Source organism: Diceros bicornis, chromosome 11 (genome assembly GCF_020826845.1).
Source record: "Diceros bicornis minor isolate mBicDic1 chromosome 11, mDicBic1.mat.cur, whole genome shotgun sequence".
Lineage (NCBI taxonomy): Eukaryota > Metazoa > Chordata > Mammalia > Perissodactyla > Rhinocerotidae > Diceros > Diceros bicornis.
In genome coordinates, this window is record NC_080750.1 from 5,216,271 (window position 1) to 5,242,454 (window position 26,184).

Below are 26,184 nucleotides of genomic sequence, written 5' to 3' on the forward strand. Positions count from 1 at the left end.
ACTCTTCTCCACCCCAGATATTCTTTTGAAATTTAATTTTTAACCTCTGAAAAAATATTTAAAAAGTGAAACTTTCCTAAAGAGCTTTGTACTTTTGAACTGGTAGAGAATTTGGCTAAAATCCAGAGATTTACCGTAACTGAAACCAAAAAAAGACCTCCCCAGTAAATAGCTTAGGGAGACAACCAATGGGGACTGTGTCTCCTGCAGAGAAGACAGATTTCGCCACCTTGTTACTGAACAATGCCTTGATTCTTTTCTAGGGAAGGCAGAAACTACGCTGGAAGAAAATTTCTTATGTTTTTTGGTAAAATAAAATCATAATATTTTTCCTTAAGGGTGAAGACTAGGAGATGGTAAGAAGAAAAGTACATCACATTGAAGGCTGTGCTGAATACATTAAAAATCCTCAACCAAACAGTTCCTTCACAATGCACGGGTTGTGCTGGGACCAAATTACATTCCCTGGGCACAGAAAATTTTTTTAAACAAGTATTCTTGCCCCAGCACCAACTATAGTGCGGGATTCATTTGTATTTGCGACTGCAGAAATGCTGTCACAGTTTGGGTTCTCCTAAAGCAGACAGAAGACAGACTCTGGAGTGCAAGATACTTATTAGGAATCAACTTCTGTGAAAGGAAGGGAGCAGAAACCAGAGTCAGCAGAAAGGGAAATCGGACTGCAATGCAGGTTTGACCAAGTCTTGGCCAGCTCTTGGGAGCTCTGGAGTGAGTGTGGCCTGTCACAGGGTCAGGCAGAAATGGCTGGTCTCTTTAGTTTGCCCTCTATCTGAAAGCTCTACTGTTTTACTCCCCTCCTCCCACATTTTATGTTTTTGATATCATATCTAACCTCTTTTTTGTGTGTTTGTATCCATTACCCTCTTATCATGGAAATAGATAATTTTTCCTATTTGTGGTCTTCTCTTTCTCCCTTAAATAAGCCCCTTTAGCATTTCTTTTAGGACTGGTTTCTTGGTGACAAACTCCTTTAATTTTTGCTTGTCTGGGAAACTCTATCTCTCCTTCCATTCTGAATGATAACCTTGGCAGGTAGAGTATTCTTGGCTGTAGGTTTTTTCCTTTTAGCACTTTAAATATATGGTGCAACTCTCTTCTAGCCTGTAACGTTTCTGCTGAGAAGTCAGCTGATAGCCTTATGGGGTTTCCTTTGTATGTAACTTGTCTTTCTCTTGCAGCTTTTAGGATTCTCTCTTTATCTTTAGTTCTGGACATTTTAATTATGATGTGTCTGGGTGTGGGCCTCTTTGGGTTTATCTTGTTTGGGGCTCTCTGTGCTTTCTGTACCTGGATGTCTGCTTCCTTCCTTAGGTTAGGAAAGTTTTCAGCTGTTATTTCTTTAGATAGATTCTCTGCCCCTTTGTCTCTCTCTTCTCCTTCTGGGACGCCTATAACACGGATGTCAGTGCACTTGATGTTGTCCCAGAGGTCCCTTAGACTGTCCTCACTCTTTTTAGTTCTTTTTTCTTTTATCTATTCAGCTTGGGTGATTTCCTCTAGTCTTTCATCCAGCTCGCTGATCCATTTTTCTGTATCCTCTACTCTGCTTTTAAATCCCTCTGGTGAATTTTTCATTTCCAGTATTGTATTCTTCATTTCTGATTGGTTCTTTTTTATATCTTTCATTTCTTTGTTGATGTTCTCACTGAGTTCATCCATTCTTCTCCCAAGATCAGTGAGCATCCTTATGACTCTTTGTTTGAAGTCTCTGTTGGCTAGAATGCTCATTTTTGTTTCATTTAGTTACTTATCTGGGGTTTTGTCCTGTTCCCTTACTTGGAACATATTCCTTTGCCTCCTCATTTTGTCTCTTTCCCGGTGCTTGTGTCTATTAGGTAGGTCAGCTATGTCTCCTGATCTTGGAGAGGTGACCTTATATAAATGATGCCTTATGAGGCCCAGCAGTGTGCTTCCCTCTCATCACCAGTTCCAAATGCTCCAGGAGTTATAAAGAGTTAATCTTCAAAATATATAAAGAACTCATATGTCTCAACAGCAGCAAAAAACTAACAACTCAGTTAAAAAAATGGGCAAAAGACCTGAACAGACATTTCTCCAAAGAAGATGGCCAACAGGCACATGAAAAGATGTTCAAAATCATTAACTATCAGGGAAATGCAAATCAAAACTATAATGAGATATCACCTGATGCCCATCAGAATGGCTATAATTAACAACACAGGAAATAACAAGTGTTGGAGAGGATGTGGAGAGAAGGGAACTCTCATACACTGCTGGTGGGAGTGCAAACTGGTGCAGCCACTATGGAAAACAGTATGGAGATTCCTCAAAAAATTAAGGATAGAACTACCATACGATCCAGCTATTCCACTGCTGGGTATTTATCCTAAGAACTCGAAAACACTAATGCGTAAAGATACATGCACCCCTGTGTTCATTGCGGCATTATTCACAATAGCCAAGACTTGGAAGCAACCTAAGTGCCCATCAAGGGACTAATGGATAAAGAAGATGTGGTCTATATACACAATGGAATACTACTCAGCCATAAGAAATGATGAAATCCAGCCATTTGTGACACCATGGATGGATATTGAGGGTATTATGCTAAGTGAAATAAGTCAGAGGGAGAAGGTCAAATACCATATCATCTCACTCATAAGTAGAAGATAAAAACAATAACAAACAAATACATAGAGACAGAGATTGGATTGGTGGTTACCAGAGGGGAAGGAGGGAGGGAGGAGGGCGAAAGGGATGATTAGGCACATGTGTGTCGTGATGGATTGTAGTTAGTATTTGGGTGGTGAACATGATGTAATCTATGGAAAAATAGAAGTATAATGATGTACACCTGAAATTTATACAATGTTATAAACCAATGTTACCACAATAAAAAAAAAATGGCTCAACTGTTGAATCTTGCCTTGCTCAGTCACCTGGTGTGGGTTGCCCAGGACAGACGTGCCCTTGGGTGAGGTAGTTCTCTGGAGCTAAGGCAGACCCTGGAGGATCTGACAAAGTTGCTGTCAGAAGGAAGTGCCTGCTGACCACACTCTTCACAGATAGGCAGCAAGACCTTCCTTGAAGGAGGATCTGGGAAACTCATCTCCCTGTCTTTCAGAGTCTACCATTTGTACCTTTTAGATCTACTTTCCATATGTGCTTCAAGAGTGGCTCCTTCAAAATTGCAGTGGACCTCTCTTCCTGAGAAACATTTAGAAGAGGGAGGTAGTGGGAGTGCCCTTGCAGTTGATCTTGGGGCTGCAGTTGATACTCATCCTCTGCCTCCTTCCTATCCCTTCTAGATCCCCTTCACCCTGAGCCTCCACCTCTGCTGGCCTCAGGGGCTTACCTGATGGCATGACCCACACCCTCCTCCAAGAGTGGTCTGAGCCCCTGGCTACTATTCCTTTCTCAGACCACAGCTGGTTTCTATCCCTTTACTGTCACAGAGGCACCAAGCGGCTCCTATGGTTCCATTCACATTCCTCCCTCACTGCACAATAGCAGCCCTACTTCCTCTGAATGATCAGGGTCAGTTACCCTTGTCAAATGATGACCCCTCTTCTCCCCTGCTGGTCCCTAGACACAAGGAGCCCCACATACTAGGAAGAAGGCTTAGCTTATAATTCTGTGGGATTCTCGCTGTGCCCCCTGGCAAAAGTGTGCTTTCTCTGGGGAACCAGACCTCTAACCCTGCAGAGTCCGCAGTTGTGGGGACAGGAAGCACAAAGCCCTCGTTGGTCATTGGGAGTGATGGTAAGTGTGGTCATTCCTGCTTCTATTCCTTGGCTGCCAGACCTGCGTATTCTCTCTCTTGGGGATACAGTGCTACATGAAGGTCTTTGATCCAGTGCATACACTGCTTCTTGGAGGATAGCACCCACTCCTCACAGAGTGTTGCCTATAAGTAGCACCTCAGCTCTGCATTCGGCAGACTGCTCCAATGCTCCATAAGGTTGCCAGCTTCTGAGTGGTGCAGTACATGATATGACCTGTGCATCACATGGTCAGAGGCCCAGTTTCACATCTTCTTTGCTGTAAAGTAGGTCCCCTTGTCTGGCAGGGTGTTATATGGGATCTACTGTTAAAGGATTAAATACTCTGTAATCCTCTGGATGCAGCTGAGGTCCTGCAGGCAGGAAAGGCACATCCTTACCTGGAATATATGTCTATTCCTGTAAGAATGTACCACTGGGCCTCTTTAGATTGAAAGGACCAATTGTATCAATTTGCCACCAAGTGGCTAGCTGTTCTCCTTGAATTGTGCCATCTTGGGGGCTCACCACTGGTCTCTGTCACTGTCAGACTGGACATTTGTCGATGGCAGTAGCTAAGTAAACCTTGGGGGGGGGCCCATGCCATTGGCTTCATGGGTAGCCTCCGTCTCTGCTGCCACGGCCACTTTATTATTGTGCCCATCGTGCTGGCACTGGGGTGGCTGAGGACTGAGACTGGCTGATATCAATTGGCTGTGTCATTTTAGTGGTTATTGTGTGTCTTTTCTCTGGTGGATGTCCTCTGGTGGCTGTTAACATGTGAAACAAAGATTTTTACACTTCATCCCCACTTCTATATGTACATCCATATTTTTCTACTTCAAACCTTCTTGTTCTTAATCTTTGAACATTTTTCATTCTAGGTAAAAAGATGGCCGGGCAATCACTATTGCCTGTGATTCCATATATAGTCTAACCTCGGGCCACTTATTTTTCCACACAAAGTGGATGGCAGGGCGTACCACCTGAAGTTCTGCCCAGTGGGAAGACTTTCCCTACCACTATCTTTTAAAACCACTCCTCAGTGTGGCTATAATGCAGCTGCTGTCTATTTTCAGCTTGTGCCTACACACTGAGCCAACTTATCTGTGAACCAAACACAAGTTTTTCTCTCTTCCTTCAGCTGGTCATACCAGATTCCCATAGAGCTACAGGTGTGAGCTGAGGGATGGGAGGGGCGCAACAGTTTGGATTTGGAGGGGAGGGGAAATCTGGGCTACCTGCTCATGCAGGTCCTATGTGTATTTTGTTCTGGATACATCACTTTCATCTTACAATGCATTTTTGCTAGGTCTGCTCAACCTATGCTTCCTGGGTCTGTTGGGACCCAGCTCATAACGGGCATTTCTGGCCACATGGTGACACAGAATGCCATGTTCAGTTATTCCACGTTTACCGGGGTCCAGTAGTGCACAAGTTGTTTCTCAAAAAGAGTATAATTCTCTGCTGCAGATGGCATGGCCTTGCTCCAGACCCCCAGGGTCCTGTATTGTAGTTCTCCCACTGGGCCTTCCTCGAACACTATGCAATGTTTTTTCCCACCACTGACACCTCCAACACCATAGGGTCTGCCGGATCACTGCAGAACTCTTTCCTGCTCTGGCAGCCAGAGCAGTGTTCCTCAGTGTGGAATATTTGCCCCCAAAGCAAATATTCTCAAAATAGAATACTCACAAAACGGCTCACTAGGTTTCACGCTTCCCTCTTTGTCAAAGTGAGTGCGAGATGAAATAATTTGTCTTCTACTTCAGAGAAGATGTCCTGGCAGGTTCCTGAGCACTTGTTTCCTAAAAATTTTGCTGATATGCCAGGGCTTATGTCCTGCCCTCTGCAGCACATGTATCTGATCAAGCCATTCAGCATGCTAGCCGCCTCTTGCTTACCTGCTCTGATCAAGGTACTGCCATCAATGGAACGGAACAATGTAATGTGTTATAGGAAGTCCAGATGATCTAGATCTCTTCAGACTTCACCATGACAGAAGATGGGAGATAAGACCTACGGAAAAACTGTAAATGTATGTTGTTGTTCACCCGATGTGAATGCAAACTATTTCTGATCTTCTTTTCTGTTTAAAATATTCATAGTGGTTTCAGTTTTCCTGACCAAATTCTTACTGATACACTTTATAACACTGCTAAAACTAGCATTAAGGTTCTTATCTCTAAAAGATATTCGATTGGAACAAATATTAAACCTTAGGTAAGGGTGGAATTTCTAAGCTCAAAAAGAAGAGAAGAAAATAAGAACAAAAAAAGACATCTAAATATCCAAATTACATAAAAAACTTTATACCAAAAAAGCACTGAAAATAATGAACTAAGCGTAAAACTCAGGATACTATTAAAAAAACAAAAAGAATTAAAAGTGATAAAAAGGAAATAATAAAGACATAAGCAATAGTAAATAAACTAGAAAGTAAAAAAGTAGTAGACAATAAAACAGTGAGTCATTTTGGGAAATAAAAAGCAAGTAAAACAATTTTATTTTATTTTATTAATTAATTTTTTGTGAGGAAGATCAGCCTTGAGCTAACATCCGATGCCAATCCTCCTCTTTTTGCTGAGGAAGATTGGCCCTGAGCTAACATCCGTGCCCATCTTCCTCTACTTTATATGGGATGCCACCACAGCATGGCTTGATGAGCAGTGCATCGCTGCGCGCCTGGGATCCGAACCTGTGAACCCCAGGCCACCGCAGAGCGTGCACACTTAACCGCTATGCCACCGGGCTGGCCCAAAAGTAAAACAATTCTAGAGGAAAGCTATTGAAATAGACATTTTTAGGGGGCTGCCAACATCCATTATCCTTCATAAAAAGAGGTTCCCAATTTTCTTTGTGGAATTACCTTTCTTCTATTATGGGTTGTTTTGGTGGGAGAGTAATTCCAGGCACCTGCTTTCCAAAACGGAAGTTGAGAAATCCATACCCAGCCTCTCTCCATTCCCTTCTACAGCCCAGGGACTGATCAAAGAGTCTCTCTCTAGTGTTTGCCTTGAGTTAAGTGATAACAGAACAGAGGAAACAGTTGGGAATTATTTATTGCAGCAGCAGCGCACTGGTCAGACTGTTTCGGCCATAAGATAAGCTTCCTGCGATTCCTTTTGGCCTTCTTGAGTATCCTCAGTTCTTAAGCCTAGTGTCTTAGCCTCCTGTCAAAACTGTGAACATCCTATTATCTTCCAAATGAATTTTCTTTTACTAAAGTTAGCCAGACTCAGTTTGGTGGCTTGTCACTTAGAACGTTCAGTGATAAAATCATGTACAATTTATCAAATAATCTGAAGATGTGGATAAAAATTTCAAGGAAAATAGATTATCAGAATTGACTCAGGAAGAGAGAGAAAATTCAAATAAATTAACAGCTAAGAAGAAATAGAAAAGTTAAAGATTTTAACCCCCCAAAGGCACTGTTTTACCAACTCTTTTAAAAACAATCATTCCTCTGTTATTTAAATTTTTCCAGAACACAAGAAAAAAAGGAAAGCTCTCCAACTTATTAGCAATACTCTGATACACTAATCCAAAACTGGATAAGCTGAGCCTCCGAAAGAAATCTATAAACTAATCTTAATTATTAATATACACGTAATGATCCTAAATAAAATGCTAGCAACCCATAAACCACAGCATATTAAAAGAATAACATATCATGACCAAGTGGGGACCATTCCAGAAATATAAAGATGTTCAACATTAGGATATCTATTGATATAATTCAGTATATTAAAATCTTTAATTAAAATAATAGATTAAATAAGAGAATCTGTACAACTATATCATAAGATATGGAAAAGGGGTTTGATATGAGTGAACACCAATTCTTAATTTTTAAAAAGTGAGCAATCTAGGAAAAGAACAAATATCATTAACCTGATACAGGGTAGAAACCAACAGTAAACATCATATACAATGGTGAAACACTAGAGGCAAACCATTAGAGTCTGGAATAAAATCAAGGATGCTATATTTCAATATTGTTGTTATTATCGGAGGTAATAAGCATGAGAAAAATGATAAATATTGGAGTGGAAGAGACAAAATTGCCATTATTTGCAGATGAAATGATTGTCTACTTAGATAAAACTAATTGAAAAACTATGAGACCTAATGTCAAAGTTTATTAAAGCAACTGGATACAAAATCAAAATAAGAAAATGACTTTCCTATTTGTCAGCAATTAACAAAAAGAAAATGTAATGGACGGCTCACAATATACAGTTTATATCTATACAGTTTATATCTCTTCCCTCCCATCTCAGTGAAAATAAATTCAAAAATAGAAATAATTCCATTGCACCATTGAAAAATGAAGAGGGATTCCATCAGCAGGATATAATTGGTGAGGAATTACTGGAAGATGTACAATAGAGAGGAAGAGATTAACTGCAAAACTTAAAGAAGTTTAAGAAACGTTAAACTCATACAGGTGACGAGGTATCCAGAATAAAGGAGACCATGAAATAAATAGAGACAGTGGAATCTGAGAGAAGTAATGGGCCAGGTCACCAGTTAACTAAAGGGCGGAACAGGTGAGCCAGTCCCCCATCCGGAGGCACTTCCTTCAGCATCTGCTCCAGGATGAAGCCCACAGAAGCTCTCTGCAGCGCGTGTTCTAATCTAGCACCCCTCGAGTGCAGCCGGGGCAGGAGAAGCAGAGAAGCATGCCAGGCTTCTGGCATGGGGTTCAGGGAAGCTCTGCACTTAAAAGCAAGCCATGGGAGGCCTCACATCCCACCCCACCCCTCTCCTACACAGTCAGCCACACAGAGCTCTATAGTCAGAATCCACACAACCAGTAGGCGAAGCACAATAAACAGAAAAGTAAAGACCAACCTCATTATGATTATAGGTGCAAAAGTGCTAAATAAAGTATCAGCACACTGATGCAAACAAAATCTTCAGTAGGATTCAGCAGTCTGTTAATAGTAACGTTAATACTTATTTGACAACTGTTTTATGCACCCACACATATGTAGATAGGCTGAAATAAATAAGTAATTATGTTAATGTCATAATTTCAGGGTAAGAGGCACAAGTTCAAATTCAAAGATGCAAAAACTCTGTGGTCTTAACTTTGAATTGGAAATATCAGTATGAACCATGATTTCTTTTTTCTTTCTAAAAATATGTACCTCCTGTCTCTGTCCACTGATATAGCCTAGAAGTCATGGTAATCCAGAGGCAATGACCACTCCTTAGTGCCCAGATTGTGTTCCTTACATACCATTTCCTACTAAAGGAAACAAGGGCTCCTTGGAGAAACGGCTGGGGCAGGAAACGTGTAAGATAAGTCAGATAGAGACATCTTGTGCCAGAAAGCAAGGATGCTATCAGGGGCTAGTGAGTGGTATCAAAAGACATGGGACCTAACTTGAAGGGGCTCTCACAAGCCAAAGATGAAACAATTTAAGCATTAAAAAGGACAGTAATAACAAAGGAGTGAAATAAAATAAATATTAAAAAATAATGAGGGAAAGTTCTTTATTTTGGCTAATAATTGCTGAAGAAATGATCAAATTAGCATATCACCATTCTACCAACCCCTTATGAACCAATGAACCTAGGTGATGATCATCAATAGCTGTGAAAGCTGTCAGGTGAAGAACTGGTGGGGAACTTTCTAATAGATGGATCAGGCTGATACACTGGTCCCTCAGATCAATCTGAACACGGCCTGGAGAGAGACAACCAGATGTTACGTGTTTCCTCACATGATGCTACAGGAAGTATTTTTGCAAAAAAAAAAAGAAGAACCTGAACATAATCATTTCCGCAAATCTCACTACCAGTTAACCAGCAGTTTACAGGAAATACAAAGGATAGAGAAACATGGTTTATAGCACGAAGACTATGGCAAATTCTACTAGATAAAAGTCTCAGTTTCTTCAACAAATACATGCCATGAAAAAAAATAGGGAGAGGAAACTGACAAAGAATCAAAGAGACTTCAGAGACACATCCATCAAATGTAATGCATGGACATAGTTTGGATCCTCACTTAATCAAATTAACTATTAAAAGACATTTTTTAATTTTTTTGTGAGGAAGATCAGCCCTGAGCTAACATCCATGCTAATCCTCCTCTTTTTGCTGAGGAAGATCAGCTCTGAGCTAACATCTATTGCCAATCCTCCTCCTCTTTTTTTTTCCCCCAAAGCCCCAGTAGATAGTTGTATGTCGTAGTTGCACATCCTTCTAGTTGTTGTATGTGGGATGCTGCCTCAGCATGGCTGGAGAAGTAGTGCGTTGGTGCGCGCCTGGGATCCGAACCCCGGCCGCCAGCAGCAGAGCACACGCACTTAACCGCTAAGCCACAGGGCCAGCCCAAAGACATTTTGAAATAATTTGGGAATATTCTACATGGACGATTATTAACTGATACTAAGGAATTATTACTTTCGTTAGGTATAATAATGGTTTTGTGCTTATGTTTAAAAAGTCCTCTGCTGGAGATTTATGGATGAAATGCTATCTGGGGCTTAGTACAAAATACTCTAGCAAAAACCAAATATATATAAATATATAAATAATGAGGGGACAGATGAAGCAAGATTTGCAAAAGCTGGTAATTGTTGAAGCTGGATTATTGGCACATAGAGGTTAATTGCACTGCTCTCTCAACTTTTGTTTATGTTTGAAATTTTAATAATAAAAATTTTTTAAAAAGAAAGTCACGAGTTTATATTAATGTTTCCAATTTAATGGCAACTTGGCTAAGTCCTTTTAAAATTTTGTTCCAATAAAAAGTTTTTCAGCCCTTGCTCTTCTCTGTCATTCACAACATCTCCTTAGCAAGTATTTTAACTAGATTTCCTAGCCTTTTAGTAACACAGCTGGATGTATGCCTCCTTAGATCTCGGACCCCAGATTAGGCTGTGCTTGTACCCTTTCTCTTTTTCCCACATCTCTTTGTAATCTCTTTGTCCATCATTCTATAGTCATTTGTTGACAAGCAGAATCTTAATGGATGGGCAGATGTTCAAAGTATAGAGAATAGCTCAGTTCAGTTCAACAAATACTTACTGGGCATCAGTTTGTTTTTACAGGCACTGTGCTAAGTGCTTAGGACACCAAAACACATAAGATGTAGTTCCCCTCTTCAGGAGCTTACAGTCTAGTGCAGATTTCTCAGTTGGGGTTCTGCAGATGTCATTAGGGGTTCTATGAGAGGTAGTTGCTAGGGGTTCTAGAAGAGACTGGAAAAAAAATTTTAAGTTTTGAATTTCCTTCTCCATGCAATGCCAGTGATTGCAGTGATGAATAGTAGTTAAGCAGCCCTGTTAATAATTGTGCTGGAGGTCGTTCACCTATATGGCAGTGCTCCAAATGACTGTGCTCCTTTGATTGAGTCCATTCTCAGTTTCTGATGCAAGATGGGGGAGGCTGTTGATAACTGGTGAGTGCAGAATTGTAAGGAGAGAGGGATGATAGACTGATGGCATCAGCCTCTCCTTCTTGACCCATCTCCTATCCTCCCCCAGCCTCCCTTTACCCAGAGCCAGGTGAGAGCAAACACGCGTTCCTGATGATAGAAAACCAAGGGGTAAACTTGAATTCTTAGGAAAGACTCTGTAAGTACTGTGACTCAGATGCCTCCCTGCTGCTTTGTAATGTTGTAAATATTGCAAAACATGGAGCTTACAGGTTAGAAGTGAATTGTATTACAAAGATTTCACTTTTCTTTTGTGATTTACTTATTCAGCTTGCTTGTTTTACACTTTATTAACAGTGTTTTACAAACATGACTTAGAGTCCAGTGTGGTGAGTTTTGAAGATGAAGGGGAGATGGAAGAGAATTCCAGGCCTAGGTAATTCTGACAAAAGTTAGTAATGACGAATCACAACGTAAAAATGCAGGAATGGCTGCAGCAAAAGTGATAAGGCACAACTACAAATCACAGTAAAGAAGCAAATAATTTTAAATGGTCTTTGGAATCCAAGAGTGAAAAATTGGTTTATCACCTTATTAAAAAGGTCCATAAGGCAAGTTATTAAGTAGCAGAACATTTTTGCTAAAAAAGGAAAAGGACCCATAGTTTGTAAGAACCTCACAATTCTAGTATGTAAATTTATAGAGACTAAAATGCTAGGATAAGACATAATATAAGAAACTAAAAAGTTTTCACTGTCAAAGTTTAATAAATTGCTATAATTAATGACATGTCACGTGACGCTGAAGAGATTTTTGTGTAATAAACCAAAAAATAACTTCATGGATGGATCAACAGATTTCAACAACAAATGTCATATGGCAGCACTTGTAAGATACGTCTATTGTGGTGAAATTCAAGTAAATTTTTCTGCTATAAAATGCTGCCCCAAACAAGCAAAGGCCAAGATACATTCACTATTTTGCCTTCACATTGGAAACAAAGGCGCAACTTGGAGGAAGCGTGTTGGCATTGGCACTGATGGTGCCTCATCAGTGATTAAAAGCATTTCTCCCTGAGAGGGTTCACTTTCATAAACAAGAAAACCCTGATGCACTGACAACACACTGCTTTCCTCCCAGAGAGGTGCTGGTGTCACACACTTTTGGAGCTGAAATGAAAAAAATTCTAGATGATGCTATAAAAATGGCCAAACTTATTAAAGGCCAGTTCACTCAAGAATGTTTTAAATACTGTGCAAAAATCTGGACAAAGACCACATAAATCTGCAGCCACATGCATAAAATCTGATGGCTTAGGAGATCATTTGCTCTGCGGGAAGCCAGCTGCCCTGTCATGAGAATGCTGCACTCTGTAAAGAGGCCCACATGGCAAGGAACTGAGTCTTCTTGGCAACAGAGAGAGAGCATTGGCTTGCGAGGCACGCGAGTGAGCCACCTCAGAAAGTGATCCTCCCTCCCCAGTCATGCCTTCAGGTGCCTGCAGCCCCAGTCAACATCTTGACTGCAGCCTCACAAGAGACCCTGAGCCAGACCCACCAACCTAAGCTGCTCCTGAATTTCTGACCCACAGAGAGTATGCAAGATAATGTTTATTGTTTTAAGCCACTAAGTGTTGGGTAATTTGTCACACAGCAAGAGAAACTAATACAGATTTTGGTTCTTAACAGAATGTTTGAGCTGAAAAGTGAACTGTGGGAATACCTTCAAGAAAACAGTAGGCTAGATTTTGCCAAATGCATTGAAGATCAAGAATGGCTGCACAAACTAGCCTACTTAGCAGACATTTTTCATCATACAAACTAGTTGAACAAGTATCTTCAAGGGCCTGGAGAAACTATTTTTATTTTAAGTGACAAGATTCTTGGTTTTAAGTGGAAACTGAATCTTTGGAAAAACCCTATGGCAAAAAGGAATCTTGAAATGTTTCCACCGGTGCTTGCATCTGAGAGTGAGGGAGTCTTGAGTCTCAAGTTGAGACCAAACCATTGGGGGAACTGCAGAACAAAACTGAACCGTGTTTCCCTCCCCTTTAACACAGGTGTATGACGGACTGAGGGCGTCTTTCTCTGAACCTTCTCCTCAGCCTGAGCACCTGACCTGGAGAGAAGAGGAAGCACTTTGTGAGTTGATGATTATAAACATAAGATGAAATTTACTGACTTCCCCTTTACAAGTTATGGATTTCTGTGAAAGAACATCCTGCCATTCACAGGAAAGTAATCAACATTTTGCTGTACTTTTCAACTTTTTACTCATGTGAGCAAGCTTTTTCTTGCCTAACAAGCATTAAGAACAAAGACAGAAATCATCTCATTTCAGTTGAAAATGAAATCTGTGTATGCCAGTCTCAAGATCAACTCAGAACTGAGCATATACATAGCAAAACACAAGCAAAGATGTCATTCTCAGTTAAATTTTGTTATTTTTTAGTTTCAAAAATAACACTTTTATGCGTATATAGGACTATAAGAGAGACGAACAATCATTAAAATCAATTTGCAATTTTTACTAAAGGAAAAAACAGAAGTTTCCTCTCCCACTTAATTTGCATCCGAGTTCATATCCTTTGTGAGGAGATGGAAATTACGGAGTAAGCTAATAAATTGGGAAAAAATAAGCAGACTCACAGAAAAATATCCTTCTCTACTCAAAAGGGCACTAAGTTGCACAGAAATGTGAATCACTGAACTATACACTTAAAAATGATCAATATGAGTTTACGTTATGTGTATTTTACAAGTAAAAAAAGAGCATTGACAGTTACTATTGGATCATTATGTCTATAACTTGTTGATCATGTTAACCTACCAGGATGTATATAATTTTTATGCAGGAGTTTCTGAGACATGAAAATTACTTCAAGGGTTTCTCCAGGGTAAAAAGAGAGAAAAAGGCTGGTCTAGTGGATGGGAAATGCACCTTTTCCAAGAGCAAGAGAAGCAAGGCAATGATGGAGCAGAGGGACTGTGTACAGCACAGGAGGGGAATAAGAAGGTCTAACTGATGGAGAGATTTTGCTTTAGACTTGTTGCTAAAGGAAACGGGGAGCTATCTGGAGTCCTGAGGATGGCTATGGTATGAGGAAACTGTTTTAGTACGGCCAGTAGGTCACCACGAGCAGTACAGATGGGAGGAAGAAGTTAAGCCTGGAAGCATTTATTCTGAGGCAACAAAGATGCTCAGAATGTGACAGGATGTTGTAGCTCACTGTTATTATTTCTGGACTTTTGAATTCTTGTAGATTATATTGGGTGATTTGGGGTAGGAATAACACAAGGAAGTGTGGTAGTGACACCAGGAGGCCTGTAACGGCAGTGCAAAGTGCAAAGCTACCTTAGAAGGAATTAATAGAAATTGATAGCTTTGGAAAAAAGAGACTGCAACCAAGGCTGGTGATAACAATGATAGAGAAGAGGGAGAGTGCTCAAGGTCTGAGTCCAAAGATTCAGACACCAGGATTATGATGCTACCATGAGGACAAACAGGGAATTGGGATGATGAAAAATTCGGGAAGAGGATGGCGGCAGCTGAAAATGACCGAGGACTGTGAGAATCCAAGGTTCTAGTTTGTCCCTCTAACTAGCTGGGGAAGTTACTTCACTTCTCTGAACGTCGGTTCCTTATACATAAAACAAAGGGGCACCAGGTAATCTGGAAGGTTCCATAAAAGTTCAATAGTTTCATCACACTGAGTTGGAGATAATAGTGGCATACCAAATGGAGATAGAAACACTGAACGTAAATGTTAAACGACACGAAAATTTTTTAGGAACAAAGCGAAATAGAGCAGAGTAGTTATGAATAATTCTACCTCTATATGATGTACATAATTTAATGTACACTTATCAAATCTGAACAAAAAATACATTCATCACATTCCTCTTATATATAGATAGGACTGTTAGATCCTTTCTCAAGAAGCTTATACTTTAGTGTAGAGGACATACTGTGACTCCTAATGTTTCCATAGAGAAGGTTACAAAGTTCTTTCAGAATCAAAATAACCCTCTGAAATAGGTACCACTCCCCACCCTCTTTCAAAGAAGAGGCGGTCGACCGTGTCCAATATCAACGTAAGGTCTCAGAAGATTCGGGTGTAAAAGAGACCAACTGAACTGAATAAACAGGAGGTCGCTGGCTTTCTCTAGGAGAGAAGCTTTAGCGGGAGCTGGAAACAGACAGCAAGGGCTTAAAGAGAGAAGGGGGGGGCTTGTGGAGACGGTGCGCCGCCGTCGGTGCTCGAAACCTACTCGACAAATGCATGAACTATCTGGTACAAAAGGTAAAGATACGGTTTGGCTTTCCATCAGATAACATAGTTTCTTTAAAAGTATACATACACACACGCGCGCGCGCATTTTTTCTTCAGTGACACCGCGGGACAAAAGCACGGCCCGGTTCAGCCCACAACCGCGCGTACTCAAAGGACCCGGCAGAAACAAGAGACTCGGCAGAGCCAGACGAGCCCTCCACTGCGTTCCCACGCGGCCAGACCCACCGCGGCACAGCCGCGGGAGCGGGCGACCACCCAAGGAGCGCGGGCACCCCCTCGCAACCTGGGAAGCAGGAGGCACGCCCGCCAGCCCGCAGCGCAAACCCCCGGGCCGCCGGGAGCGGGTAGACCCCCGACGCCGGCCGTCACCAGGGCAACAGCGCGCGGCACTTCCTGCAACGCCGCGAGGCAGAGGACGCCGCCATTATACGTCACTTCCTCTGTTCCTCGGTAGGCAAGTCGACGTGAGTGTCGTAAACTAGTGGTTGAAGTTAGATATTCTTGCGGCTCTTCCGCCGCTGACGGCTGCTTTGGAAAGGTGACAGCGGCACCGGTTCCGCTGGTGACCGGCTTTTATTTGTAAACCGCTTTCGAGTGCCTGGTCATTTCCCCCCCGCCCACCTTGTGCCAGTACGGTGGCTGAAGAGGCTCGCGGGCGGCGGAAGTACCGGGCGGTGGACGTGCGCACCCGGGCCGGAGGCGCACGTGGCCCCGGTGAGTGGCCGTGGGGAGCAGGGGGACCGTAGATGCTGGGCGCGGAGCCCGCTGCGGGCGGGAGGGACGGAGGGAGGGCGGCTTGGGCGTGAAGAGCGCGCGGCCTGCTGGAGGAGGAGGGACCAGCCAGGGGCGGCGAGTCTGCCGAGTGGTCGCGGCGCTCGCAGGGCTGTGGGGAGGTGACACGCCTCTCCCTTGGGGGTCCTCACTGGCGGCCTGGCCGTGGGCGACGTGCAGGGCTGATATGATGATGCTTGTCCCCTCATACGGGGTTCGGGCTGAGGCTCAAGGGAGGTAGGTGGTGTCCCCCGAGGCCCCAGTGACCGAAAGGCGCGCCGTTGTTCTCTCCAGGTAGGCTCTAGCGAGCATGTCTTTTCGAGGCGGAGGTCGTGGGGGCTTTAATCGAGGTGGAGGCGGCGGCTTCAGTCGCGGGGGCGGCAGCAACAACCACTTCCGAGGTGGAGGCGGCGGCAGTTTCAGAGGCGGCGGCGGCAGAGGAGGATTCGGACGAGGGGGTGGCCGCGGAGGCTTTAACAAAGGCCAAGACCAGGGACCTCCGGAACATGTGGTTTGTACGTCAGCTTCAAAGCTTAGCCTGCTCGGGGGTGGGGGGTGAGTGGGGTAGGGGGCGGATGCGCTGGGTTTGTTATTAGTGAGTTTGGCGGGAGTCAGGTGCTGAGAGCGATCCCGCAGCTGTCCTACGCAGGGTGCTGCGTGGTTGGGGAGGCAAGTCTGTGGAGATGCTGTAAACTGACTTATAATCCTGCTGTAGCATATAAGGGGAGCAGGAAAGCTCAGGGACACTTAGAATGCATCATGGAGGTGGAACTTGAGCTTGGGCTGAAAGGAAGATGTTAAATAGGTAATGTTGTGTGATTATACTTGTTGTCCCCATTTCACAGATAAGAAAACTGTCGTTCAGAATTAAATTTTTTTGCTAGGGTTATAGTTAGTGATGAGTGATCAGTGAGTGATATATTTGAGATACAAAGCCAAGTTTTCTGGCTCCAAAGCCCATGCTTTCAGTTACTACTCATAAGTAAGAGAAGTGAGGAAAAAAAATTTGCTTGGAAGGGAAACTACAGACGGGAAGTCAAGAAAAAAACCTAATTAGAGCAGTTAGGGGGTAATTATCAATGAGGTGGGATGGACTCTTGAGACAGAGATTTGACAGTAGCAGCCTACATCAAAGGGGAAAAAGGATGAGCAGAGTCTGTTATAAGGAATAGGCTGGACCAGGATGGAAGATCGTTTGAAGAGGGCAATGGCTAGAGTCAAAGGTCCTAGCCCACAAGCCATCACAATAGTCCATGCATGTGGCATTGAGAGCATCGTGTAAGTGAGAAGAAGAAGGAGGGGGTAGATGGGAGAGAGACTTCAGTGCAAACAGACTCAGTAGAACTTGGCTAATACTGGGAATAAATGGTTCCAGGTTTTGAGCTTGGGTGATAGGGATGGAGAGTTGGTTTTGAAGGCATGTGGTATTTCAGTTTGTGGTGACAGTCAGTTAAAAACAAAAGTAGTTATTTTGAAATTCCAGACTTCCCTGAAAGAGATTCCAGACTTCACCAAAAATTGGTGAAGAGATGGTTGTGGGAAGTTGTAAAAGGAGAGGAAAAAAAGACAGGAGAACAACAAAGACTGATGTACAGTTAGGGATTGGGGAGAAGGAAGAAGAGACAGTAGATTGAAGCATTTAATAAAATAATAATAGTTATTATTATAATAAATAACTTATAGGTTGAGTGATCTCAATGTGTGAGGCACTTTTCTAAGCACCTAATCCTCACAATACTATGTTAACATGTCGGTACTGTTATTAGCCCTATATTGAGGATGAAGACACTGAAGCAGAGATATGAGAACCTTAGCCTAGATCATGTAGCTAGTATGTTGTGGAGTTGGTTTACCAACCCAGGAAGGCTTTTCTGCCTCAGAGGAGAACAGATAGGGTGAAATCCCAGGCAGCCAAGAAGAGAGCTTCCAGAAGAGGTTGGTCAGTATCACTTGAAGTTGTTTTATATTTTAACGTTTTCTTGTCCTGTTTCAGTATTAGGAGAGTTCCTACATCCCTGTGAAGATGACATAGTTTGTAAATGTACCACAGATGAAAATAAGGTGCCTTATTTCAACGCTCCAGTTTATTTAGAAAACAAAGAGCAAATTGGAAAAGTGGATGAAATATTTGGACAACTTAGAGATTTTGTATCCTTTTTAATTGGAAGACCTCGTGATCTCATTGAAAGGTTACTATTTCCTTTTTCTGCTGCTGAGTATTGGTTAAATCAGACTTGCTGCTTCATTAAATTGGACAGAGTATTGCTGAGATTGGACCATAAAGGAGAATCAAGAGAGGAGAATGTATTGTCAAATATATTGAAAAGATAGGCCCTATAAGTGTGACTTCCTTTCTAGAAGGTTTTAGAAATAATTGCCATTTGGATAAGTGCTACAGGATTGAGATACTTTGCTTGGGATGTGCCGATGCCACTGAGTGGTGTGGTGGAATTGGAAGTTTTGAAACAAACAAAACTCATTTCCTCCTGGAAACTCATTTCTTACTTTTCCTAAATATTTCCATGTATTCTAATCTCGTTGTTTTTAAAATTATGTGTGAATTCAGAAGGTTACCTTCTTTGATCTTAATTGCTTATTCCTTAATAAAATTAATAGTATTTTTCAGTTAAATTGTCAGAAAACATGAAGGCATCTTCCTTTAAAAAGCTGCAGAAGGTGAGTCAAGCTTATGATCCCTAGGATCCTCGGTTTTATAAGTGAGTGGCCCCCTCAGGACAGTCCTACGTAGAGCGCTTGAGACTCCCCAGTGTGTCACTAGGCGTGCTCTACACTGAGATGTTCTGTGCTGTACACGCTGAACTTACTGATCCTTAGAAGTCCTTTAGTGCAGGCTTTCAGAAAGTATTCCTTGCTCACAGTAGCAAATTCTGTGACGGCTAGAGTATGTTTTTTAGTTTATGTAGAACTCTCTTATTGAAAAGCTTGCATGACCAAACATTCTAGGTAAAACATTAAATTATAAAACTTACATTGAAGTCAGATATTAAGTGGTTTCACAGATATTTCAATAACATGATATATGCTGTGAAGACGAAAGGTTGCTATGAGAATGTTACTGTTGGGACCACATTTAGTGTATTGGCTTTCTGAGGACAGGAGCTTGAAGCTGAGTCCTGAAAGGTGACTAGGAGTGATTCCCAAACCTGGTTGCACATCAGAATTATCTGGGGGAGCTTTTAAGAAGTTGTATTTCTAGGTCCCACCCCTAGAAATTTGACCCAGTAGGTTTTAGATAGGTAGGGACAAGGATTCAGTTTTAAAAAGGAAAGCTGGATGATTTTGATATCGTTAGGCTAGCACTTGGGAACCACCACGCTAGTCAGAGAGGAGGAGGAAGTGCATTACAAGAGAGAAAAGAGTATGTGCAAGTCTCTGAGAAACTCAGGCACCTTAGGGATCCAAAAAAGGCAGAGCTACAGCTTGGACATAGAACATTTAGGAGGAGTAGAGAAAGTTGTGAACTAAGACTGGAGAAGTAGGCTGGGGCTAAATTACTTAAGGCCTTCAGGTCATGGGAAAGAGTTTAGACTTTAGTTTTAGTTTTGCTTTTAAATATCAGGGCAAATACGGGTTAAATTTATACTTAAAAAGAGCACTGGAAAAATAAAAGACCCCTGGAAGGGAGTCAGTGCTGTATGTGAAGGGGCCGGGTTGGAGGCGTTGCATCAGTCCTGGAAGAGAGAATATTGTGGACTAGGGTAGTGACAGTGGAAATGGTGAAAAGTGGATGGATTTATGAGGGGTAGGAACCAGAATTGATAGGTCTTGGTAATCGATTAGCTATTGAAGTTGAAGTAAAAAATATCACCATCTTTCAGATGTGTGATTTCAACCTGGTTGTGGACGGTGTCACCGTTTACTGAAATGGGCCACAATGGAGGAGAAGGGAATGAGGGGGAAGATACTGAGTTCAGTTTTGGACATAATTTTTTTGAAGCACTTGTGAGATATTCACATAGGAGCTCGAAGGAAGAGTCTGGACTAGAGAGAGAATTGGGAAGTTGTCATTGTACACACAGTGTATGATACGGTCCAGGAAAAAGGAATGAGAGGAAAAGAGCTTTGGGGCACCTCCTAAATTTATGTGTTTGTTAGTGGAGGCTGAGTAGGAACCGCTAGTAAAGGAGGAGACACACCAGGAGAATTTCATAAAAGAGGCATCACAAAAGTCAGGAGAACAGAATGTTGACAAGAGGAAGTGCTCAACTGTGGCAAAATGCTGCTGCCAAGCGTTCACTGGATTTAGCAACATGGAGTCCACAGGTCATGGAGCCCATGGGGTGGTGGGCCCAGAGTCCAGATGGGAATAGGGTATGTGCTGGGGACAAGGCCTCATTGCTAGCATATGGCTGCAGGCTATAACCCTGGCAAGTACCCACTGGGAAACTGCACTGCTTCAGATGGGCCTGAGAGCCAGGCTTCTCATTTGGTGACCTGAAAAAAGAATTTGCCCGTAAAACTACTTAAATTTGATCTGGATGCCTGCCTTTTCTCACTGCATTATTTATTTGAGAGTTTACTGTTTAGTGTTCATTCTACCTCTCCCCATTTCTGGATCCACTGCTCGCTCCCTCCTTGTCCAGCCTAGGTTATTATAATAGTCTCTAGACCAGTGCTGTCCAACTGAATTTTCTGTGATGATGGAAATTCCTGCCCAGTACAGTAGCCACTAGCCGTGTGTAGCTGTGGAGCACCTGAAGTGTAGCTGCTGTGATCAGGAAGTGAATTTTTTAATTTACTTTTTTATTTTTTTTTGTGAGGAGGGTTAGCCCTGAGCTAACATCCGTCGCTAATCCTCTTCTTTTTGCTGAGGAAGACTGGCCCTGGGCTAACATCTGTGACCATCTTCCTCTACTTTATATGGGACACCGCCACAACATGGCCTGACAAGCAGCGTGTCGGTGTGCACCTCTGATCCGAACCTGTGAACCCCGGGCCGCCGCAGGGGAGCACGCACACTTAACTGCCGCGCCACTGGGCCAGCCCCAGGAGTTGAATTTTTTTTTTTTTTTTTTTGTGAGGAAGATCAGCCCTGAGCTAACATCTGCCAATCCTCCTCTTTTTTTTTGCTGAGGAAGACTGGGCCGGCCCCCAGGAGTTGCATTTTTGATGGTTAATTAATTTAAATAGCCACATGTGGCTAGTGGCTGCCATGTTGGACAGTGCAGCGCTAGACAATATTTTTGAGAGCATGGGCTCTAAAAGGAAGAAGAGTGATAAGGTGATATCTAAAGAAGGATTCAGACATCTTGTAAACAATACATCATAGTTTTGATGCATGTTTTGTGTAAAATTGTGAAATATACCCCATTATACCTCATTGTGAAAAATACCCTCTTTAACCCCAAATATAGAGTGGATTTAGTTTCTGTATATCCTCCATTACCTTGTATGTTCATAAATAGTTATTGACTTGATCCTTTATTAAAGTCTTCAAATAGCTAGTATGTCAGTGCTTTATTTTGAGTTTCATTGCTAAATTTTTAATAGTTTCGTTTTTCTCATGGCAGTTCTGTTGAGTGAAAATGTAGTTGACTTTTGAAAGGCATTATCTATTTCTAAAGAGAAATGAGATTGAATGGGTCTTGGGTTTTGTTTATATGCATGTAATGCTTTTTGTGTGCCAAAGGTTAAGTGCTTTATGTACGTTGTTCTTTTGATTCTCACAAGGACTTTGTGAGGTAGGTGCTTTATTATCTTAATTTTATAGACCAGAAAACTAAGGCACAAAGAAATTAAGTCCTTACCCAAGGTGACACACACAGTAAGTACAGTAGTCCCCCCTTATCTACCATTTTGCTTTCTGTGGTTTCAGTTGCCTGTGGTCAACTGTGTCTGAAAATATTAAATGGAAAATACCAGAAATAAACAATTCATGGTTTTAAATTGCACACCATTCTGAGTAGCTTAGTGATATCTCTCGAGGTCCCATCTAGGATGTGACTCCTCCCTTTGTCCAGCAGATCCATGCTGTAGACACCACCCACCCATTAATCGCTTAGTAGCCGGCTGTCTGAGTTATCAGACTGACTGTCGGGTATCAGTATTGTGGTGCTTATGTTCAAGGCACCCTTATTTTACTTAATAATGGCCCCAAAGCGCAAGAGTAGTGATGCTGGCAATTCGGATACGCCAGAGAAGCCATAAAGTGCTTCTTTTGAGGTTGTTAAGCTCTACAGTAACTTTTATTACAGTATATTGTTATAATTGTTTTATTATTGTTCTTGATCTCTTACTGTGTCTAATTTATAAATTAAACTTTATCATAGGGATGTATGTATAGAAAAACATGTATATATAGGGTTTGGTGGTACTGTCTGTGGTTTCAGGCATCCACTGGGGGTCTTAGAACATATCCCCCACGGATAAGGGGGGGACTACTGTAGTAGGATTGGGATTTGAACCCAGGCAGTTGTGTAGGTTCTTTTTTATTTTTTTTTTGTGAGGAAGATCAGCCCTGAGCTAACATTCATGCTAATCCTCCTCTTTTTGCTGAGGAAGACCGGCTCTGAGCTAACATCTATTGCCAGTCCTCCTCCTTTTTTTCCCCCAAAGCCCCAGTAGGTAGTTGTGTGTCATAGTTGCACATCCTTCTAGTTGCTGTATGTGGGATGTGGTCTCAGCATGGCCAGACAAGCGGTGTGTCGGTGCGCGCCCGGGATCCGAACCCAGGCCGCCAGTAGCGGAGCGCTCGTGCTTAACCGCTAAGCCACGGGGCCAGCCCTGTGTAGGTTCTTAATGATTATACTGTACTACCCCCCAGGTCATCGCTCTGATTGTTTCTATCACATTTCCAGTTTTATATAGACCCGTATAAGCTGCTGCCACTGCAGAGGTTTTTGCCTCGACCTCCAGGTGAGAAGGGACCGCCAAGAGGCGGTGGCAGGGGAGGACGCGGAGGAGGAAGAGGCGGAGGTGGCAGAGGTGGCAGAGGCGGTAAGTTATTTGTGGGGGAAAATTTCTAATGAGATTTCAAAGTTGCAGCCAATTCATGTAGTACAATTTAATTTTGTATATAGCCAAACCTCCCTTATGTTTATTTTTTTTTTAGTAAAGCAGTTTTCAAATCTTGACAGATTGCCATAGTAATAAGGCTTAGTTTCAATAACTTATTTAAAAAGAAAAAATCTAATAATGTATATTGTGAGGAATTTCATCTCTTTGGGTTATTCATGTTTTGTTGGGCATTTTATAAAGGATAAGATTATCTTACTGAATTTTAGTTTTTTAGTTAATGTCATTTAGTTAATGTCATTGATTATGTGCTGAGAGCTGGTCATAGATTCTTTTAATATCCGTGTATATTCTTAAGTATTCAGCAAAGCCTCACGAGGTAGGTGGTATCTTTATTTTATAGATGAGGAAATAGAGGCTTACAAAAGTTAATTTTCCCTAATAAAACAATTTCCAGCCCAGAAATAAAACCCATATTTTCTATTGTCATGTCAAAGACTGTTACCAATAAATTCATTGCTTTGATTTCAGTAGTTTGATATATGTATTTCCCCAAAGCTTTCATCATTCATCATTATGGGCAGCTAGATGATGAGCAGGGTTGGGGATGGGGTGGGGTGCAGCACTGGTTGTGCTTAGATCTGTGACTGGTGGTGGATGAGTGACAGGATGGTGGGCAGAGCCAAAGAGGGGAGGAAGAGGAGCTGAAAACTGGGGTTGGACTGCTTCTGTCCTGGAGCAGAGAAGAGAGAGAGCTCTGTTTTCACCTTTGCCTCTCTCAAGTTAATTATTTCACTCTGTAAGTGTACTTTTTTGGGTCTAGGTAGCTAAGAGATAATCTCTTAAGAGATCTGAACATATTTCTTCCTTTAGTATTTTTGGGAGTGCTGTTTTGAGAATTTGATGAATGGAGACCCCCTCATTCCCATTCTATATTCAGTCTCATATATAACATTAAAAAAATTCACAACTCTATAGTTTATTTTGTTAAAACCTGTATATATTATACTAGCATTTTGGAATTATGTTTTTGTTTCCTCTTTTTATAATTTCTCCTTGTATAATTTATCATTCCTTACAAAGTTAGCCCCCAAAATAAGTAAAAGTGGGGACTGAAATAGGAAGCCAAATATGTGTTGGATAATAGAAAAATGCTTTAAAAATTTAAAATTTCAAGGCTCATTAGCATGCGAGCATCCGTGATGGTCCATGTGCAGCTCAGTTAACCTTCAACATTGTATTTATTGTAGTATCCCCCGGGCTTAACCACCCGTATCTGCTACCTTTAGTTCTTAGGATGAAAAGTCATAGGTCAAGCAGAAGACTATTCACCATAAGCAGAGTTGAGGTTCTCATACATTTAACAATAGGGCTTAATCGAACCTTAAAGTAACAAGCTTTTCTAATTCGTTAAAACAGAATACTTGTTTAAAAAGTTGTAATCTAGAGTTTGAGGCTGCTGCTCGATTGGGAAACTACTACAATTTCTTTATTTTTATCTTTTTTTTTTTTTTTTTTGTAAGGAGGACCAGCCCTGAGCTAACATCCAATGCCAATCCTCCTCTTTTTTGCTGAGGAAGACTGGCGCTGGGCTAACATCCATGCCCATCTTCCTCCACTCTATATGGGACGCCGCCACAGCATGGCCTAACAAGCGGTGCGTCGGTGTGCACTCGGGATCCGAACCAGCGAACCCCGGGCCGCCACAGCGGAACGTGCGCACTTAACCGCCTGCGCCACCGGGCCGGCCCCCTTTATTTTTATCTTTTAAAAAATTCTGCAAGATAACATATGCGAACCTATATTTATTATTCTCTTTAATTGTGGGAATTGTACTGATATTGTAGGCTTATCAGAATACAGCAGGCTCCAGTTATTTCGTAAACATTTCCTTTATTCTCAGGTGGCTTCAGAGGTGGAAGAGGAGGCGGAGGCTTCAGAGGAGGAAGGGGCGGTGGTGGTTTCAGAGGTGAGTGTGGAAAAAGTCTTTAAATGACTGAAGTTCTAGAATTGGTATTGTCTACCACTTTTTATTTTTATTTGGGTTTATTTCTGTTTGCCGGCAAGAATAGAGAACACCATGGAGTTCTTTGCTCAGCCTAATTTATAGCTTCATTTTACATCACTCTTCCTTGCTTTTCTCTTTGAATTTTTCACCTACTTCTAATTTATTTTGTTGTATTATTAATTTGAAAAATAAAAAGGTATAATATGAATGACAGTTAATTTGGTAAAGTAGGTTTGCTAAACATTACAAGAACTAATGCTGATTCTAAACTAGAGATTTGTGTAATAGTGCTATTAAAAATGCATTTTTCTGTAGCTTTAATACTTTCATTTTCTCTTAATCAGGGAGAGGACATTAAGTGTAACAGTTGACAGAGAAACTTCAGCAGCTGACTTCTGCATTAACCTGCACGATCTTCTTCTGTGGATCAGAAACTTGTTTCTGGAGCACTTCTTGAAGAACAGGTCATTTTATGACCGTGGAACTGAAATGTCAACGTCATGCAAAAATAAGTGCAACAGAGTAGGCAGATTTGCTCTAAAAGTATGAACAAGTGTTTTAGTGTTTTGTACAATGCTTGGAACTCTGGTTGCTTAATAAATGGACAGTTTTTATTTGAAGCATATTTGAATTTTTAAAATAAAGTGTTTTATTCCTTTAGGTTATTTAGACCTGTGTTTATTAAACCAGAGCTATTTTTGAAACTAAAAGGAACAACGAAAGCTTAAACCCAGTGGACTTTAGATAGAAAGAATGATTTGTTTACGTATATAACTGATCTTTAAAAAAATAGGCTGGTGGAGCAGTACTTTCACATTATTTATAAATTTACACTCCCTTTCAAAATGTTTGCCTTTTGTGTAGGAGAACATCAGTACCGTTTGCTTTATTTCCCTTTGTCTTAGTACATAAATCAGAGCAGTTTCTCTAATTGCAATTAATATTTGATTAGAAAATTTTAGTATTGATTATGAATCTATTGAAGTTGGAACAGTTC

At 41.6% G+C, this 26,184-nt stretch overlaps 2 protein-coding genes across 3 annotated transcripts in view; one reads left to right on the plus strand and one right to left on the minus strand.

Annotated features, from left to right (window-relative positions):
- The window catches only part of CFI (complement factor I), a 63,966-nt gene extending 47,553 nt beyond the window's left edge, over positions 1-16,413 (minus strand). Inside the window, exons 1-2 of the mRNA XM_058550629.1 lie at positions 16,055-16,413; positions 15,659-15,992 (exon numbers count right to left, since the gene is read on the minus strand). Coding sequence (XP_058406612.1) covers positions 15,659-15,992; positions 16,055-16,413 — 693 coding nt within the window. The remainder of the gene's footprint in view (positions 1-15,658; positions 15,993-16,054) is intronic.
- Positions 15,889-25,847, plus strand: GAR1 (GAR1 ribonucleoprotein). 2 transcript variants are annotated; one of them, XM_058549900.1, is made up of 7 exons: positions 15,889-16,147; positions 16,499-16,719; positions 18,198-18,352; positions 18,821-18,880; positions 23,023-23,161; positions 25,083-25,148; positions 25,532-25,847. In XM_058549900.1, exons 2-7 carry the CDS (start codon positions 16,515-16,517, stop codon positions 25,543-25,545), a joined length of 639 nt encoding a protein of 212 aa, XP_058405883.1. In that variant the 5' UTR covers positions 15,889-16,147; positions 16,499-16,514; the 3' UTR covers positions 25,546-25,847. The 2 variants fall into 2 exon arrangements, with proteins under 2 accessions (XP_058405883.1, XP_058405884.1); XM_058549901.1 differs by having other exon boundaries at positions 16,503-16,719.
- Positions 25,848-26,184: the final 337 nt, after the last annotated feature.

Coding starts and splice junctions, on each gene's coding strand:
- GAR1 (XM_058549900.1), top strand. CDS start 16,515: ATGTCTTTTCGAGGCGGAGGTCGTGGGGGCTTTAATCGAGGTGGAGGC. Junction 18,353..18,820: donor TTGGACAACTTAGAGATTTT/GTATCCTTTTTA, acceptor TAAAATTAATAG/TATTTTTCAGTTAAATTGTC. Junction 18,881..23,022: donor CCTTTAAAAAGCTGCAGAAG/GTGAGTCAAGCT, acceptor TCACATTTCCAG/TTTTATATAGACCCGTATAA.